The sequence below is a fragment of the Rana temporaria genome, chromosome 3, assembly GCF_905171775.1.
Source record: "Rana temporaria chromosome 3, aRanTem1.1, whole genome shotgun sequence".
Lineage (NCBI taxonomy): Eukaryota > Metazoa > Chordata > Amphibia > Anura > Ranidae > Rana > Rana temporaria.
The window spans coordinates 266,025,872-266,044,462 of record NC_053491.1 but is presented as its reverse complement, the minus strand read 5'-3'; the positions used below and the strand labels follow the sequence as shown (position 1 = coordinate 266,044,462).

The following is an 18,591-nucleotide window of genomic DNA, read 5'->3' as shown; positions in this document are numbered from 1 at the left end:
GTGATCAGAGTGCAGTGGGGGAACAAAGTGATAACAGCTTTCATTTCAATAGCCGTGTTCCCACCATGCAGCCATAACTATGAGCCCTTTTTGAGCCTATGGTAGCTAACTGCCTGTTCTCTAATGGCTTAATTTCCTCAGTAATCCCAGTGTACGGTAAAATATGAATATAGGGCTCAAAGGGGGAAAGTAAAGGGGCTCATATTTAGCCTGGAGTGAGGCTTAAATCCTCAGGCAAGCAGCTACTGTAAATACACAGCTGAAACACTCAAGTAAAATGTTTTACCTTTCAAATTATTTGCGAGCCATTTCTGAGATCCATTTCAGGAATACAGCCCAGCCTGCTACTTGATCAGAGCGCAGCGGGGGAACACAGTGATAAAAGCTTTAATTTCAAAAGCCGTGTTCCCACCGCGCAACATCATATACAGCCCCGCCCCCTGGCCGAGGAACTTTGATAGACAGATCACCCGTCCAATCCCAGTGACGGATGATCTGTATCTGACAGCGAGCGGCGGGGAACGCGGCTATTGAAATGAAAGTCGTTATCACTGTTCCCCCCGCTGCGCTCGGAACACCTGGGCGGCTCTCTCTCTGATCGCTGGGAGGACTCCCATTTGACACAGGCTGATGGCTCGCCCCCCCCCCCTGACTCCCACGCAGCCCTTCCTCGCCAGACCTCAGAATCCACTTGCAAAATGCGAACAGGCGAGTGGATTTTTTGAGGGGTGGTTTAACTGATCAAAAACTGATCCTAAAGTTTATTTTTTTATTTTGAAGAGAGTGAAGAGGGATTACGACATCTGTATTTTTATTGCGGTCTTTCCCCCCATAATGGAGGCTTACCCTTTCTATTTGTCCTGTTTTCCGTTACCATTGAAAGTGAAATTCACAAAAAAATTCTAAATTTTGGGTTGTCCTCTGAAAAGAAACAGGGAAAATCTTCCAATTGGGACCTTCTGGTGACCTGGGGACTCCGAAGGATGCCCTTAATTTGCTGGGAATTCCCCTACTTCCTGTTTTGGCTATGGGACAGGAAGTGAAGAAAAATCTCCCCAATGTGACACAGATGGAGCAAAAAAACTGACAGGGGTTATAACCCTCCATTACTCAAAAAAAAAAATCACACACATTATATCTCAACTTTGATGAGCCAGTTAAGGATATTTCTAAGAGTTAGTGTGGCCTAATTCCTAAACAACTTAATATTCCAGAGGTGGAAACAGGAAGGTCTTTCCATACCAACCAGATCCCAGTTGTCTACGTTTCCTTTTCACATTTCAGCATTCTAGAAAACAGGGCCTGTTTTGTATAGGATGTGTGAACTAAAATACATTTTTGGTTCAACAGTTGTCACTAAACTTACCCAACCCATCAACTGATCAACAGACTGGTAAACTAGAAAATAATTTTGACCATTTGATCCATCAGTTTGGGGAGTGCAGGGAAAAATAAGGTGTTCTATAAACATACAAATGTTCCCTGATCTGTACATTACTCGTCAGATTGGGTAAACACAAAAATGTATTTCAGTTCTAAGAAATGGATTCAAGTACAAGACAAACTAGTGGCAAATTCCTTCATTATATTATATTTGACAAGACAGGAAATCTGTATGAAAGAAGCAGTTTGAAAAGTAAAAAGAATGATTACCTAGGAAGTGAACTGATTCCAAGTATTCTTTTGACTGAAGGAAACATGTGTTTGTATATATTTTGTAGTTCCGGAAATATGGTGACACGATCTGGAATTACAGAAAAACCTAGCACACTGTGTTCTGTAAGGTGCTCTAAGATCTAAAAAGTTAACGTGGTGTTCCATCCAAAAATTTTTAAAACCAGCTACACATACTGCAGCTGCTGGCTTTTAATAATAGGACACTTACCTGTCCTGTAGTGCAGTGATGTCGGCACCCGCAGCTGATGTTTCCATCAGCTGTCAGGTGCTGCCGCCGCCATTGCGGGTAAGGGTAACCGGCAGTGTAGCCTTTTGGCTTCACGCCGGGAACCCTACTGCGCATGCGCGAAGCCCCGCTCCTCTCTCCTACTGGCCCGGTAGCTGAGGGAGGAAGAGGGAGCCCAAGTCGTGACGTCAATATACATGGCTGAGGCTCCCGGAAGTGGGAGAGAATACCAGTCAAAAGACAGGTATCAGATGAGTGGAAGTTCCACTTTAGAATTGAACGCTGCTTTAAAACATCAAAAGAAATGTCTTTTTAAAAGGGGAAAAAAAGGAGTAAAAAAGTGTACCTGTAATGAGATTAATAAACCAAGAGCACCTTGAAACCCAGACCACTATTATGCACATACCCTCCCATGACTCATTATCAGGGTATTAGTGTGATGGGCAACTGCTAGTACTAGGCTCTAAAGACAAATTTTACCTTCATGCATTCCTTGCATTAAAGTAAAAAATGCCCCAGTAGTTGTATCACCACACCCACCTCTATAAATACTTACCTGAGCTTTTTCTCGATCCAGCGCTGTGCTCATTTGTAGCAGTGTTCTCCCTGCTCTCATAGGTAACATATGCAGCCTTTCAAAGCCATTGGCTCCCGTTGCCGTCAAATAAATCCTGCGAGTAGAGAGTGGGGCCCAGCCGCACAGTGTGTGTCTATGGATTCAGCTCAAAAGCGTGCCTGCATGAGTGCTGGAGGGGGACCGCAGAAGAGGAGGAAAAGGGGCGCTCTGTTGCACAGAGCAGATAATAACATGTTTATTGTTTTAGGGGGAAAAAAAAAAAATTGTCTTTATAACTACTTTAGGGGCCAACTTCCTAGCTGAGGTCAGTATTTGGATAAAAGAGCTCTACAGGAATCAGGGCGCCTTAGGTGATTTAATAAAGCTAAGTGAAGGAATCCACAAGGTGATATTTTAACATCATTACAGGTTTGCTTTAAAAAAATTTGCACCAGAATTTCAGTGAATTATTTAATATGCTGGACAGTGAATACAACACAAAATATAATCAGCTAAAAAACACGTGACACATATTTACATTACACTGGGGAAAACAGAGAACACAAAAAATAAAGAATAAACTACAGTAGAACCTCGGATTGCGAGTAACGCGGTTAACGAGCGTTTCGCAAAACGAGCACTGTATTTTTAAAAATCCTAACTCAGTTTGCGAGTGTTGTCTCACAAAACGAGCAGGATTCAGGCCAAAGCGGTGTGCAGTACCGCGTTTGGCCTTAGGTGGGAGGCGCCGGAGCCGAACAGTGCCGATCTGAGCCGTTCGGAAATGCTTGGAAAGACTCAGTTTCCGTGGTCAGCAGAGCTGTCCTCGGGCATTTCCAGCCGTTTCCCCCACATCTGGCCACATGCGGTATTGCATGCCATTGAAGTCAATGTGGAAAGAAATATTTTCGTTTCCATTGACTTCAATGGGGAAACTCGCTAAATCAAGTTGAGATTTTTTTTTTTTTTTGCTGTACCTGTCAAGGTTTAAAGTGGATTTAAAAACTCTATTCTCATTCTATGCATGAAGGTAAACAAGCTTCTGTGTGCAGCAGCCCCCTTTTCCCAGTGCCCCCAATACGCCCCTTAGCTCCCTCTCGATCCAGCGATTGTGCACGACAGCAGAGCATCTCCCGGGTTCCTCATTGGCTGAGACATTGGCTCCGGCTACTGTTAATCACAGCCAATGAGGACAGAGCAGGGGGTGGGGCCAAGCCACAGCTCTGTGTGTCTTATGGACACAGAGGGGGGCTTGGGAGGGAGCATGCACTAGTGCCCCCAGAGCAAGTGGTTTGCTATTGGGGACATTGGCTAAAGAGGAGGAGGCAGGAGCACCAGTGGGAGACCCGAAAAGAGGAGGATCGGAGCTGCTCTGTGCAAAACCACTGCACAGAGCAAGTATGACATTGTTTATTATTATTATTTTTTTTTTTTTAACCTTTAATGTTGCTTTAATAAAGGAAGATTCTAAAAAAGAATTCTTACAGCAAAGTGCACATTACAAACTAATACTTCCTTCAAAGCAAACTTGTACTGAAGAAATGATGAGCTGCAATTGCTGACCTGCCCTCTTTCATGCTGATCTAATGGCTTCAGTGCTGGCTCAATTACCCTTTATTACCGGTGTATTCCACAATGCACAGCATACAGTGGAGGGGGATCTCCCAATAGCCATAATCTCAGGGAGTTCCATAGGTCATTTTTCCAACAGTACATGTAATACATACAAAAGATATCTAGTGTGTACCTTTCTCTTTGGACAGGTTTCTGTCTGTGCCCCTTCTATTATATGATGCTTACCTTTTATAATGTTTGACTTCCTGGGTCAGACAGGATCAGCTAAGGCACCCTGAAGAGCAGCTGCACATAGGATCAGAAATACTAAATTTCTGAATTTGTGGATGGCAGTTAGAAGCATAAAGACACCACAAGATAAAGTATGTTTTCACAGAATGAGTTGCAGTATAACGTTATATATATATATATATATATATATATATATATATATATATATATATATATATATATATATAAACGTTATTTTTTTTTTATTATTATTTTTTTTTGCCTAAATTAATTTAGTTAAAAATACTAATTCCTACATGTTAGTTTAACAGGTAAAAGTATTCTCGCCTCTTTCCTGTAATACTACAAATGCGCTGGAGTCACATGGAAATGACTGTAAATTGGCTATTTCCAAGCTCCTTATAGAAGTTAATAGAGGAAAATATGTTTTGTCCCTAATAAAAGACCCCCCCCCCCCCCATATAATTTATAAATATATATATATATATATATATATATATATATATATATATATATATATATATATATATACATATATACACATACACATACATACACACACACACACACACACACATAGATACATACATACACACATTACCATATAGAAACTACCTGACTTAAATAAACCCTGAGTAAAAGACTAGTGTTATTTGTTTTAGGTGAAAAATCTTATGTTCATTAAACTTTTAGGATAAGAAGTGAGTGGAGGATACTTTAAATAGGATTTTAAAAAATGTGGTGTTATCAACACTTTGTTATACTTGTACAGATGGTACAAAGCCTTCACGTAACTAACATATATATTATTATTTTTTATTTTTTTTAACCTTTAATGTTGCTTTAATAAAGGAAGATTCTAAAAAAGAATTCTTACAGCAAAGTGCACATTTCAAACTAATACTTCCTTCAAAGCAAACTTGTACTGAAGAAATGATGGAGCTGCAATTGCTGACCTGCCCTCTTTCATGCTGATCTAATGGCTTCAGTGCTGGCTCAATGACCCTTAAATGTGGTGTTATCAACACTTTGTTATACTTGTACAGATGGTACAAAGCCTTCACGTAACTAACAAAGAATTAATCTTAACTAGAAAGCGAATAGTTATAATATAAACTATACATTTCTTGCCATTCATTATCCAGTGCAAAGTACTAGGAAAATACTTTTTTCTTTTTGTTGAAAACACAGGGGAGACAAACTTTTCGATGCATAAGTAAATGTAGTTCCAAGTGAATTTAGTGTAAATCACCAGACTTCTTTAAAAAATAGAATGTGACATGCTTGGGCCTTAAAAGAAGGGGCTTGTCCTGAAAATTTGGATGTTAGTGCAAATAAAAAAGTATCACAGACATTTTGTTGCAATTGCATTAATACGGTTAGAGCCGGTTCACACTGGGGCGACTTAGGATCCGACTTGAAGTCGCCTCAAGTCGTCCCAAGTCGCGCTGTCGAGAAAAACAATGCAAGTTAATGGGAGCGGTGTTAATACACACGACTCGAGTCGCTCCGACTTCAAAAGAAGTTCCTGTACTACTTCAATCCGACTTGTAGGCGATTTGTACCCATTGATTTCAATGGAAGTCGCCTCCAAGTCTGATCACTGTCTTAACTGAAGCGACTTTCCAGGAAGATAACATACATTTCTCAGGCAAACCTCTCCCTCCCCTAGAGCTGATTGTTGTTTGATTGGCCACTGGAAAGTCTCCTGTCCTGGAGACGACTTCAAGTCACGTTGTAAATCGCCCCAGATCGCCCTGTGGTTCATGCTCAAGTCGTGTCGGAGTCGCCTCTGAAAGACGCGCTGGAAGTCGTGTCGCCCTAGTGTGAACCGACTCTTACAATCACCTCAAGCATTAGAGCAACAAAAATATTGAACAAAAAAAATGCACCAAAACACCTGGTCAGGTACATATTTTTAATGTATTTTTTTTTAAAACTGGGAGACCACATCCTCTGTCCATTAGGAGACTATAGAATAGAGCTGAAAACTCTTGGAAGACTCTGACTGGATGAGCTTCTGTATTGTGTTTGCACTAGAAGGGATGTAACATCACAAGTGGTGTCACAGCACCTCCTTGTATAGAGGCTTGGACACGGCTGAAACACCTCGCCCTGCAGCAGAAGATCACTTCCATTGTAGTCAATTATATAGATTACTATTAGATGTGTTCTGTTACTACACAGCTGAATAAGGGGCCTGGTCAGGTCAGTTGAGACACAATTCAGAATAATCCCCAGGTCCAACCAATCATGTTGGACTATTTCCATTACTCTTGTGTGTAATATACACACGTGTCAAATGCTTGTATAAGTGAACGCAATGCCATTCAGATTATCTGCAAGCGCAAACCGGTGAAAAAGTTGTCAACATGCTAATGCATCCTTGCTAATCCAACTTGATCTTATCTTAACATGATGCTAACCATTTACCAAGCCAATGTTTTCTTTGGGTGTCCCAATGTACCATCAAAAGGGGAATAAAGCTCTCCTAAAGGCAAATGTTTACTTTGGCTTTTACCAGTCAACTGTTGTATAATAAAAAAAAATTGATATTTTAATTGGCAAAAGTTGTTGGTTATATTTTAATATACATATCTGGGTATATTTTTCGTAATTTCTTTTGAATGAGTCTAGGAAAATTATATATGCATTCAAAATTGCTACCAAATAAGAGTTCTCTTTGTCCCAAAAAAAGACATACAATACATTAGGGTGAACTACAAAATACTCGGGTGACACTGGGATTTAGGGAGAAAAAAAACCCTGGGATTCAAGTGCTTATTCCAGATGGTTTAGCTTGATAATTGGTCAACCAGTTTCTTTACAGAACGAGCCCTGCTTGAAATCAACAGTACAAGATGTCCATACAGTTACTAACACAGGAATCAAACATCCAGGTGGATGCTTATTCCCGCTAAAAATCCCAGACAACCAAACTGAAACCAGAACTCCAATAAGTTATTGGCGTGTACAAACCATTTCACACATACTAATCATATAAAATAAAATACTTTCCAACACAATGAAAATGTAGTCATTGAAATACATTCATTGTACATTCATCAGTTTGAAGCAGTCGTACCTTATTGATTAAATTATGTTCCTCATGGTTGACTGACTGCTTTTTTCCAGGTGCAAGAGGAACATAATGGTCATTGCGGAACTGATCATGGAAGTATAACTGATAGCTTAGCCCTAGCAGCTTTTCATTCATAGTATAATAGGTCCAAATCTTGACTTTTATAAGGGACTTATGAAAACAATCCAAACCATGAACCTTCTGGAAGAGCTGAAGGCACTGTCAGTAGTGTTGGTTTCTTACAGTTTTTGTTGGATAACAGTCAACAGAAAGCTGTGCATATCCACAGAGAAACTCATCAAATAAATAAGCCCATACATGTAGGAAGGAAGACTGCTCGAAGTTTTATAATGCAGTGTTTGAAAGGACTTTCATATTTCCATTTTTCTGCTTTGAAACAGGAATTCCTCTTTTGTACTTAAACCTGAAAAAAAAAACCACATAGTTTGTTGATAAACATGTTGCTGCACCTTTTTGCAATCTTCCACATAGTATTTATTGCTTATCTTAGGGGTGCCCAACCTTTTGAAGAGCGAGGGCCACTTTAGCGACTTGATTACCAGTCGCGGGCCACAATGAGCAGACTCTGCTTATGCAAAGGGGACAAGGACACAGCCCGCTCTACTCTATGGGCCCTCCAATCTGATCTGCTCAGACGGAAGAACGGATCCCCTTTGTTTTTGTTTTTTTCCGGATCGAATTGGAGGTTGGCGGGTGTAAACAGACAGAAGACGGTTTACATCTGCCATTCCACAAAGGTCCGATTGGGTCGGATCGATTGTGTGAAAGGGGCCTAAGGCTGCTTTCAAACTGATGCGCTGGGGTTTACAGCAGCGCAGTGCATCTGTGGCTTTCCTGCAGGTTAGCTGCATATTGCCTTAGGCTTCTATTATATACTGCAGGTGTGGTGCACTTTCTGAAAGCTCACCAAACCCGCAGGTAATAACAGAAGTCTATGGCTCAGTGAAGATAACCCGCAGGTGCACTGAGCTGCACCTGCAAATCAGTTTGAAAGCAGCTCAGTAACCACTGAAAAACAGATATACCCAGATATATACACTGAAATTTTAGTAAAAAAAAAGTACCTATAATAACAGTCTTCCATTCATGTATCGCCGACTGTTACTGTCCCTGGCAGAGTTCATTTGGTATCACTCCGCCTGTGACAGGGGGTGGTGCGTTACAGGAGGCAGCGACTTATGCTTCTCTGCTTCGCAGCCGCTTTTATCCCTTACCGCCGCATTCATTCAAAAGACAGATGCTCAGAGATTGCCAACCAGTCATCCTAGAGCAGGAGGTCGTGGGCCACATCAGAGGGCTCCACGGGAGACTGGTTAGGCACCCCTGGACTATCTTATAAAGTGTCACTGAATTAACATTTCTCTTTTAGGCATGAAGGAACAGCAGGATCAGTAGTTTTACAAAATGATCAAGAGTTACAACCAACTATGATTTGTACCATTTACTGAAAGGTAGAACACAATGTGGGTCAAACCCTGGTGCTTGTTCCAACTTATAACTGGGAGCAATAAAAGACTGCTGGAGAAAAGAAGAACTGTATCTTTCATTGTTCTTATAGAAATCGATGTGCCGATCCGAGCGGAAGGTCATCTCCCTCCTTCCACCGCAGCCTTCTGGGACACATCACAGCTCTTAGAAGGCTGTGGGACCATTTAAAAGTGCAGCACGGCTTGTGCATACGCAGTGGAAAACCCTTGCGGCTTCACCGACGATTTCCACTAATTAAGATCTTTAGACAATTACGTGTCCTTATATTAACCACTTGCCATCTGGCGGCTGACTATTTACGGCCGCAAGGTGGTTTTAGTCTGCCGAGAGGCCATCAATATACGGCCTCCGGGCGCGCAGGTGCCAGTGCGCGTGCCTGGCGGCCGCGATGTCCGCCAGGCACCCGCGATCGGCAGTCACAGACCAGGGACGTGGGATCTCTGTGTGTAAACACAGAGATCCATGTCCTGTTAGGGAGAGGAGACAGATGGTGTGTCCCTTGTACATAGGGACAGTCATCGGTCACCTCCCCCAGTCAGTCCCCCCCCCCACAGTAAGAATCACCTAGCAGGGAACATATTTAACCCCTTGATCGCCCCCTAGTGTTAAACCCCTTTCCTGCCAGTCACATTTATACGGTAATCAGTGTATATTTATAGCACTGTTCGCTGTATAAATGTGAATGGTCCCAAAAATATGTCAAAAGTGTCCGATGTGTCCGCCGTAATATCGCAGTCGTGATAGAAATCGCAGATCGCCGCCATTACTAAACGTAAAGAAAAGGGAAAGTCTATACCTCACAGGGCACTGCAGATAGCATTAGTGGGTAGAGCTTACACAGTACTGATAACTGCTAAAATCCTAATAGGTCTACTAGAATATATTCAGAGATTAATACACCTACAAATTATAAAAATAAAATAACGTTGTTGCCCTGTCTAAGAAATAACATTTGTCATAAATATTGGATTGTCAACTATATTGGAGTCATTTTTCAGACTAGCTAACATTAAATTATACTCGCCACAAGCACGTGATTGTAAAATATAGGGAAATAAATATCTAACAGATAAAAACATTGCAGTGCACACAGATTAATAAGCAGGGTTAAATGAAGAACAGGAACATTTTAAACCGTATTACAAGTCACATGTTTCACTTTGTTCATTTAGAAAACTATGAGGTTAGAAATGCTTTTGAACATCTGCAATTCAATTGTATTTGTCCATCAAGTACACAGAGAGAACAGGTCTTTGGGGCTAAATGTGCCAGAGTCATACAAAGAAACAGACATACCCTTTCACTCTGAGCATCTCCTCAATCGTATCCGGCAAAGGCATGCCATTTGTCTCTGGGAGGAAGAGGGAAAAAATGCCCACAAGAACTGTTAGACTGCCCATCAGGACAAAAGGAAGATGTCTATCATAGGCACCTAAGAAAGTAAAGAAATCAAGGTCAGACATGTTACAATTCCATATTACTACTTTTAGCCAGGCTTGTCACTTTTAGAATTTGACTGAAAGAGCTCCAGACTGTTCTAGATTCCATAAATCCACAATTTTAAACAGCTAAGTATTTCAATAATTCCATCTTACACCTTTATGCTACATATAGTATACTAAAAAGTGACCCAAGGTGAAATAGCAAAGAAGAGAAGGATATGGGAATCTGACCTGAGAATACACTCACAAAAGACGGCAAAAATCAGTGACAAATTGAAAACTGGGGCTCGATCATCCAATAAGGAGATCTAAGTCCATAACTCACCCATTCACCCTCCACACAACACAAAGAGACCCCCCCACCCCAAGCACATATACAACCCCCACTGCTATCAATAATCCTAAAGATTTCCACACCATGCGGTGGTTCCCTGTAACTACAGGTGAAAGTACCACCGTCTAAGTGGGAAAAGTTGCAAAAAAGAAAAGCTCAAAAATGGGGACATGAGAAGGATCCACTATATAGTGGTATAGTAATACTGCTCAATTGGAGATAAATGGCAAGTGATAAATCAGATGAGAGAGATATAGTCCCAGGGACCGCAGACAATTCTACTAGGCTGGAGAAAAAAAATAAAAATGGTATATATATACATATATGTCTCTGCTCTTCAGATGGGTCGCCACGTCTGGCGTAAACAGTTATTCAATTTCCATCAGATAGTAACTGATAAGGAGGCATTCAACAAAAATATATATTTGAGACACTGTAGTAGTGATCATTATGTATCAGAGTTCACCTATGCTGCACTTAAGAGGACTTTGCAACAATGTAGCCACAATTAATTGACGGGTTCCCATTACTTATGGGTAGTGTCCATTCAAATATATCAAGTAGATATGTCCATCAGATATTGAAATCTTGTAGAACTGCTAGTGGCAATTAGGCTTACATGAATATTGGATGTGTTGATATATATACACTGTTGGTGAGCAGATAATTGATCAGCATTCCACAGAAAATAAACGGTTGAAGTTGTACTCACTGTTGGGCTGTTATGTGTAGCTCAGAGTCGTAGCTACCACATCAAATCTGTACTCACGTGCTGCCAGAGAGATTTGCAGCCGAGCCATCCATCCATGTGTAGCACACAGAGCCTGAAGCACTCCTCCTCAGTGCAGTAATGATAGGTGAATAATATAGTAATGTCCAGTATAGAACTGTGATTATACAATGTCTTCAATGATGTTGGGCAAATACCAATCTCCAAAGTTGAGAATAAAGAATGTATTAGGTCTCCATGGGGTCAGTCTCTCCAATTTGAGCGTGCAAGTTATGTTCAGATTGCACTGTTCATGTCTCCATGTGATGCTTTTCCTTAAGTTGCTTAGTGGCTCAAGGTAACCATGTTACCGAGCTCCAAAAGACGAAGTTCCTAGTTCTAAAGGAACGAAACATGTAAACTCTTGGGGTACAGGGACCCCCCGATGCACATTTTGAACCTCAGTGCTTTTCTTTCTTTTGGAGCTCGGTAACATGGTTACCTTGAGCCACTAAGCAACTTAAGGAAAAGCATCACATGGAGACATGAACAGTGCAATCTGAACATAACTTGCATGCTCAAATTGGAGAGACTGACCCCATGGAGACCTAATACATTCTTTATTCTCAACTTTGGAGATTGGTATTTGCCCAACATCATTGAAGACACTGTATAATCGCAGTTCTATACTGGAAATTACTATATTATTCACCTATCATTACTGCACTGAGGAGGAGTGCTTCAGGCTCTGTGTGCTACACATGGATGGATGGCTCGGCTGCAAATCTCTCTGGCAGCACGTGAGTACAGATTTGATGTGGTAGCTACGACTCTGAGCTACACATAACAGCCCAACAGTGAGTACAACTTCAACCGTTTATTTTCTGTGGAATGCTGATCAATTATCTGCTCACCAACAGTGTATATATCAACACATCCAATATTCATGTAAGCCTAATTGCCACTAGCAGTTTAACAAGATTTCAATATCTGATGGACATATCTACTTGATATATTTGAATGGACACTACCCATAAGTAATGTGAACCCGTCAATTAATTGTGGCTACATTGTTGCAAAGTCCTCTTAAGTGCAGCATAGGTGAACTCTGATACATAATGATCACTACTACAGTGTCTCAAATATATATTTTTGTTGAATGCCTCCTTATCAGTTACTATCTGATGGAAATTGAATAACTGTTTACGCCAGACGTGGCGACCCATCTGAAGAGCAGAGACATATATGTATATATATACACCATTTTTATTTTTTTTCTCCAGCCTAGTAGAATTGTCTGCGGTCCCTGGGATTATATCTCTCTCATCTGATTTATCACTTGCCATTTATCTCCAATTGAGCAGTATTACTATACCACTATATAGTGGATCCTTCTCATGTCCCCATTTTTGAGCTTTTCTTTTTTGCAACTTTTCCCACTTAGACGGTGGTACTTTCACCTGTAGTTACAGGGAACCACCGCATGGTGTGGAAATCTTTAGGATTATTGATAGCAGTGGGGGTTTTATATGTGCTTGGGGTGGGGGGTCTTTTTGTGTTGTGTGGAGGGTGAATGGGTGAGTTATGGACTTAGATCTCCTTATTGGATGATCGAGCCCCAGTTTTCAATTTGTCACTGATTTTTGCCGTCTCGCTTTTGTGAGTGTATTCTCAGGTCACTTCTAGGGTACTATACCATTATTGGTTACCTGTGTGTTTTAAATGCCTTTTATGCTCTATTTTTTTATATTTAATAAAACGTAGTAATAACTCTTAAGGGTGTGCAGCAGTCATTTTTCTTTTTTTCTCTCTTGGTACAAGGTGAAATAGCACATGAAGACACGCAACAGTGTGTTAGTTATAAAATGGGGAAACATTTCCCTCAATAGCTTGCATTCACACCTTGCTCACACCAGCTGTCAGAGATCAGTGTGATCAATCACATCAAATTTTTTATATATATATATATATATATATATATATATATATATATATATATATATATATATATATATATATATATATATATATATATATATATATATATATATATATATATATATCAATCACACACATACATACATACATACACACACTGTATTTGTTTTCTGCAATCAGCATAGTCAGGAGTAGGGGGGGGGGGGGGCATACTGTCCAACCATGCTGCTTAGCATTCACTGGATGGATCAGAATGGGACCAAGTACTACACCTGGCTCCCTTGGAGATTTAATGAAGATTTTTATAAAATGTTGTGATACTATTTCTTTAAAATAGTAAAGAAAATTTGTATTCTTTTTTTGTAATTATGAAGGTGCGGGACATTGCCGAATTACTTTGTCTAATGCCTACTGTTTGAATTAAAAGAGAATTTAAGGAGAGCCAGACCAAAAAAATGTGTAAAAGACAGCCTGGCTGCCTTAACACAACATCAATAAATTACTGTATTTATTGGCGTACAACACTCACTTTTTTACCCTGAAAATAAAGGATAAACTGTGCCTGCGTGTTTTTTTCCTGAAACTTCCCTCTTAAAGTTAGGGTGTGTGTTAGACGCCGATAAATACGGTAATTTGGACGTTTATTTTTTGGTCTGGCTCTCCTTCCATTTATGTACGCCTTTTCCTGGTAACCTGAAGTACTCACAGTAGGGTAGCCTTTTTTTTTTCATTGGAGTTTATGGTTTGAATTCATTGCATGGTTACATACACAGATACACAGCTGGCTAGGTGGATAAAAACAAATGTCACGTTCGCACCTAAAAGTATTTATTGGAACAAATCTTACCAAGGTAAACAAAATAGGGGGATAGAATGCTGCCCAATCTGGATGCCATAGAACTGGCCCCAATTCCCATGTTCCTTACTACTGTAGGGTAGAGCTCAGCAGTATACACGTATACCATGGAGAATGCTGCCGTTATACCAAATTTCCCAAGCATGACCAGTACAATGGACAAGATGTTCAACTCTGCAATGAAACATACAACGATTATCCTTTATACTGAAAGCAAAGTCACTACAATCTCACAATCTTCATTATGTGCACTAAAATCCAAGCTCTGGTTGGTTAGTATGAACAAGATAGACACTTTCCAGCAATTGATATTCATTAGGCCCACAATTATTATACAGGACTTATATAGTGCCAACAGTTTGCACAGCTCTTTACAATAAAATGTCAGACAGTACAGTTACAATACAATAAAATACAAGAGGGTTAAGAAGGCCCTGCTTATAAGAGCTTGCAATCTAATAGTACTTTCATTTATTTCACAAAATATTCCTCAAAAGAGAAAAACAGCTTGAAGCAATATTAGGCCTCATGCACACTGGATGCTTTTACAGCTGCCGTTTTTGGCTTCAGACATTTTTTTCTGCAGCCAATAAACTCCCCAGCATGTTATCCTGTGTCCATGCACACATAGGATTTCATCAGCGTTTTGTGGCAGGGGTGTTTTCAGGCTGGAAAACACCCCCAGAACTAGTGGGTTTGAAAAGGAGTGTTTCAAAAATGCTCTAATGATGAAAAACATGATTCTGCATTAATGAGTGTTTTTTGGGGGTACAGTTTATAGCTATAGTTATAGTTTTTGTGGGGGTATAGATTTGCTAAAAATGAAATGCTAAAAAACGGTGAAAAACTTGCGTTTAACGCTGCAGTCTACAACTAAATCTACTGACATTTTTATAACGTCTATTGTGCATGAGGCCTAAAGGTTACAAAATCAGAACAAAATATAGAAATCTAATAAACAGAGGAGATCCTTTCATCAATTCAGGCTCAGAATATGATAAAAAAAACAAAAACAAAGAAAAAAACAAATTTGCAGTCACGTTCAGGTACAAAAGTATTAACAATTCCAGGGATACAGGCAGCTATAAAGTTATATGTATTTATTTTATTTTTTTATAGGCCTTCTCCATCTTCAAAGCCTTCCTATTAATTCTTTAACCACTTCCATACCAGGCATTTACGCCCCTTCCTGCCCTAGCCAAATGTTCAACTTTCTGCGCTGTCGCTGTTTAAAATGACAACTGCGCGGTCATGCTACACACTGTACCCAAGCAGAATTTTTATCATTTTGTTCCCACAAATAGAGCTTTCTTTTGATGGTATTTGATCACCTCTGGGGTTTTTATTTTTTGCTATACAAATAAAATAATCTTTTTTTTTTTTTTTTTGTTATAAAATTTTGGAAAAATAGGATTTTATGCTCACGGTAAAATCTCTTTCTCCGAGTTCATGGACGGACACAGCCTTAATCTTGACTTAGTGGGTATTAGCCTTCCTTTAGGAGTTGACTAGGCAGAAACTTATATATAAAAGGTTAACTTCTCATACACCCTCTGGGCCCTCTGGGTATAACCCCTCTCTCTGCATCTCGCAGATCAGTTCGTCAAAAAGTAGTACAAACATAAAAAGGAGGGGAGGGTGCTGTGTCTGTCCATGAACTCAGAGAAAGAGATTTTACGGTGAGCATAAAATCCTATTTTGTCTTTCGTTCATGGACAGACACAGCCTTAATCTTGACTTAGTGGGACTTCCCAAAGCAGTGTCAAAAAAATGAGGGGTGGGAACAGCAAAAAAATAAAACTTCACCCCAAAAAACAGAGCTCCTCCACTGAGTTGCAACTCTAAACAGCCACCTGCAAAACTTTGCGCCCGAAAGAAGCATCTGAAGATGCACTCACATCAACCTTATAGAATTTGGTGAAAGTGTGGGCGGACGACCAAGTCGCCGCCTTACACACCCGGGAAACAGACGTTTGATGTTGGAAAGCCCAGGAGGCACCTATTGCCCTGGTCGAATGTGCCATGATAGGAAAGGGGGGCGCCCTACCCCTTATGGCGTAAGCCTGAATTATTGTTTGTCGGATCCACCTAGAGATGGTGGCCGATGAGACCGCTAGGCCCTTCTTGGGCCCAGCCACCGAAACAGTGAGTCTGACCTCCGGAACGGAGCAGTGGCAGCTAAATACACTCTCAGGGCTTGGACAACGTCCAAGGAATGCAACGCTGTCTCCCTAGGGTGCGACGGGTTAGGACACAAGGATGGAAGTACAATGTCCTCATTGAGATGGAAGGCCGAGACGACCTTAGGTAGAAAAGATGGCTGCAGACGCAGCACCATCTTATCCTTGTGGGAAATTAGGTAGGGAGCCCTACATAAGGCAGCCAGCTCAGAGACTCGACTGACGTGACCGCCACCAAGAAGACCACCTTTTGAGAAAGTGTCAATATGGGAATCTCCGTGATCTCTTCAAAACGGAGCCTTCTGAAGCACCGAGAGAACCAGGTTTAAGTCCCACGGAGGTAGTGGAGGACGGACTGGAGGGTCCACATGTCGGACCTCCTGTACAAAAGTTCTCACTAGAGAGTGAGTCGCCAGGGGTCGCTGAAAGAAAACAGCCAGGGCAGAGATCTGTCCCTTAACCATGCTTAAGGAAAGTCTTTGGTCCACCCCGCGCTGTAGGAACAGAAGTATCCTGGACACAAAATAAGTCCGTGGATTCCACCTCATCTCTTCGCAAAGTGCTAAGTAAGCCCTCCAGGTGCGATAGTAAATCCTCCAAGAGGATAACTTTCTAGCCCTTCTCATGGTAGAAATTACTGAATCCGACAGGCCCGGTCTCTTAGTACCTGACTTTCAATGTCCATGCCGTTAAAGCCAGCGACTGTAAAGTAGGATGCAGTATGGGACCTTGTGACAACAGGTCCTATCTCTCCGGTAGACGCCAAGGGACGTCTGCTACTAACCGCACTAGATTGGCGCACCAAGGGCGCCGAGGCCAATCCGGGATGATTAGGATCACTGGAATCCCTTTTGCCTCTACGCTGCGAAGTAGAAGAGTCAGGAGCTTTAGAGGAGGGAAGGCATAGATTAGCCGATACTGACTCCACGGCGCCACTAACGCATCTGTGGCGTCAGCCCATGGGTCCTTCGACCTGGCCACAAACCTCAATACCTTCCGATTGAGTCGAAACGCTAGGAGATCTACATCTGGCGTGCCCCATCTCTGGCAAAGGAGCTGAAACACAGAAAGGGTCCCCGTGAGGAAAGGTGGTTAACGACAATGAGGCTAAGGCAGAGGTGACTGGAGTATTCTGGCTTACCTTGGAGCTGTCCTGGCTTGCAGGATCTGCAGGGCAGGGTGGAGAAGCATCAGACATGGTCAGCCACCAGGATTCTCTGCTTAGAGGAGCCTTTTTAATTGCTTCTTGCTTAAGCTCTGCCCCCAGCTGACCCCATGTAGGTTGGTGGACATACTTGCACATGCCGCAGTTGCTGGTGTCCTCCTTCCTGACCTTTCATTAGGGAGGGGGGCTCTGCTGTTTTGTCCGGGAATTAAGTCACTGGACGTTTTTTTTTCAGACTCCGGAAAAATGGCTGCCGACAGGAACCGCGTGACCTTTTCCCCCACGCCGGCACCATCTTTTTACTCCCTGTAGTGTGTCCACGAAAAGAGGAAACGGCTCTGTTGCGATGGAGTGCTGTGGGTGGGTTGGGTGCCGTTCGCTTCCTTCCAGAGCTGCCGCAGGGGGGGGGGGGGCCTTCGGGAGGCGGGTGAGCCCGCAATCGGGTGGTGGTGATCGGGCGGGTGGATGGACAAGCATCCCCAGTGAATACACTTACCCGCTCGACATCTCTGTGGGATCCAGCCACACTGGGTTGCAGCAGTAGGTCCCTCCAGCATTGTGGTATGGGGAAAAGCCAGTGCTTTTGTTTCAGACTGGTGGGATGATTGCAGGGGTGAAATCTCAGGCAGAGCAAGTTTTTTTATGCTCAAAATTGCTGCTCCTGCTCGCTGTCCCAAGGCCCGTTTGGCTGAATGGGATGCTGGCAGGGGGCCTCCTGCTACTAGCAAAAAGACAAGGTAAAATAATAAACATTTCTTGCAGCTCCTGTGGGTCCGAAGGAAACACAACAACTGAGGCACGCAGGTGAGACTGTGAAATTTATAATGATGGACCTCTGTTTCCTGTTCCAGGGAGGAGGAGCCTCTCGGATGCTGCCCTGGAAGACGATTCGAGAAAAAAAATTAATCCGGCTTGGTCTGAAACATATCTAAGGTAAAAACAATGCCAAGGTATCTGAAAGTACTTGTGTTCTTCAAATAAATTCCTGTACCCCCAAACATGGGTTAAAACAGTTGTAAAGGCTGAAGGTTTTTTTACCTTCATGCATTCTATGCATGAAGGTAAAAACCTTCAGTATACAGCTTGTACCCCCTCAAAACCACTTGAATAT

The 18,591-nt window shown here is 41.8% G+C and overlaps 1 protein-coding gene across 1 annotated transcript in view; it reads right to left on the bottom strand.

Moving 5' to 3' along the window:
- Positions 1–6,169: 6,169 nt before the first annotated feature.
- Positions 6,170–18,591, bottom strand: part of LOC120932331 (solute carrier family 22 member 5-like) — a 100,353-nt gene continuing 87,931 nt past the window's right edge. The window contains exons 8-10 of the mRNA XM_040344645.1: positions 14,127–14,309; positions 10,153–10,288; positions 6,170–7,771 (exon numbers count right to left, since the gene is read on the bottom strand). Of these exons, the coding sequence (XP_040200579.1) occupies positions 7,693–7,771; positions 10,153–10,288; positions 14,127–14,309 (398 nt within the window). The 3' untranslated portion in view covers positions 6,170–7,692. The remainder of the gene's footprint in view (positions 7,772–10,152; positions 10,289–14,126; positions 14,310–18,591) is intronic.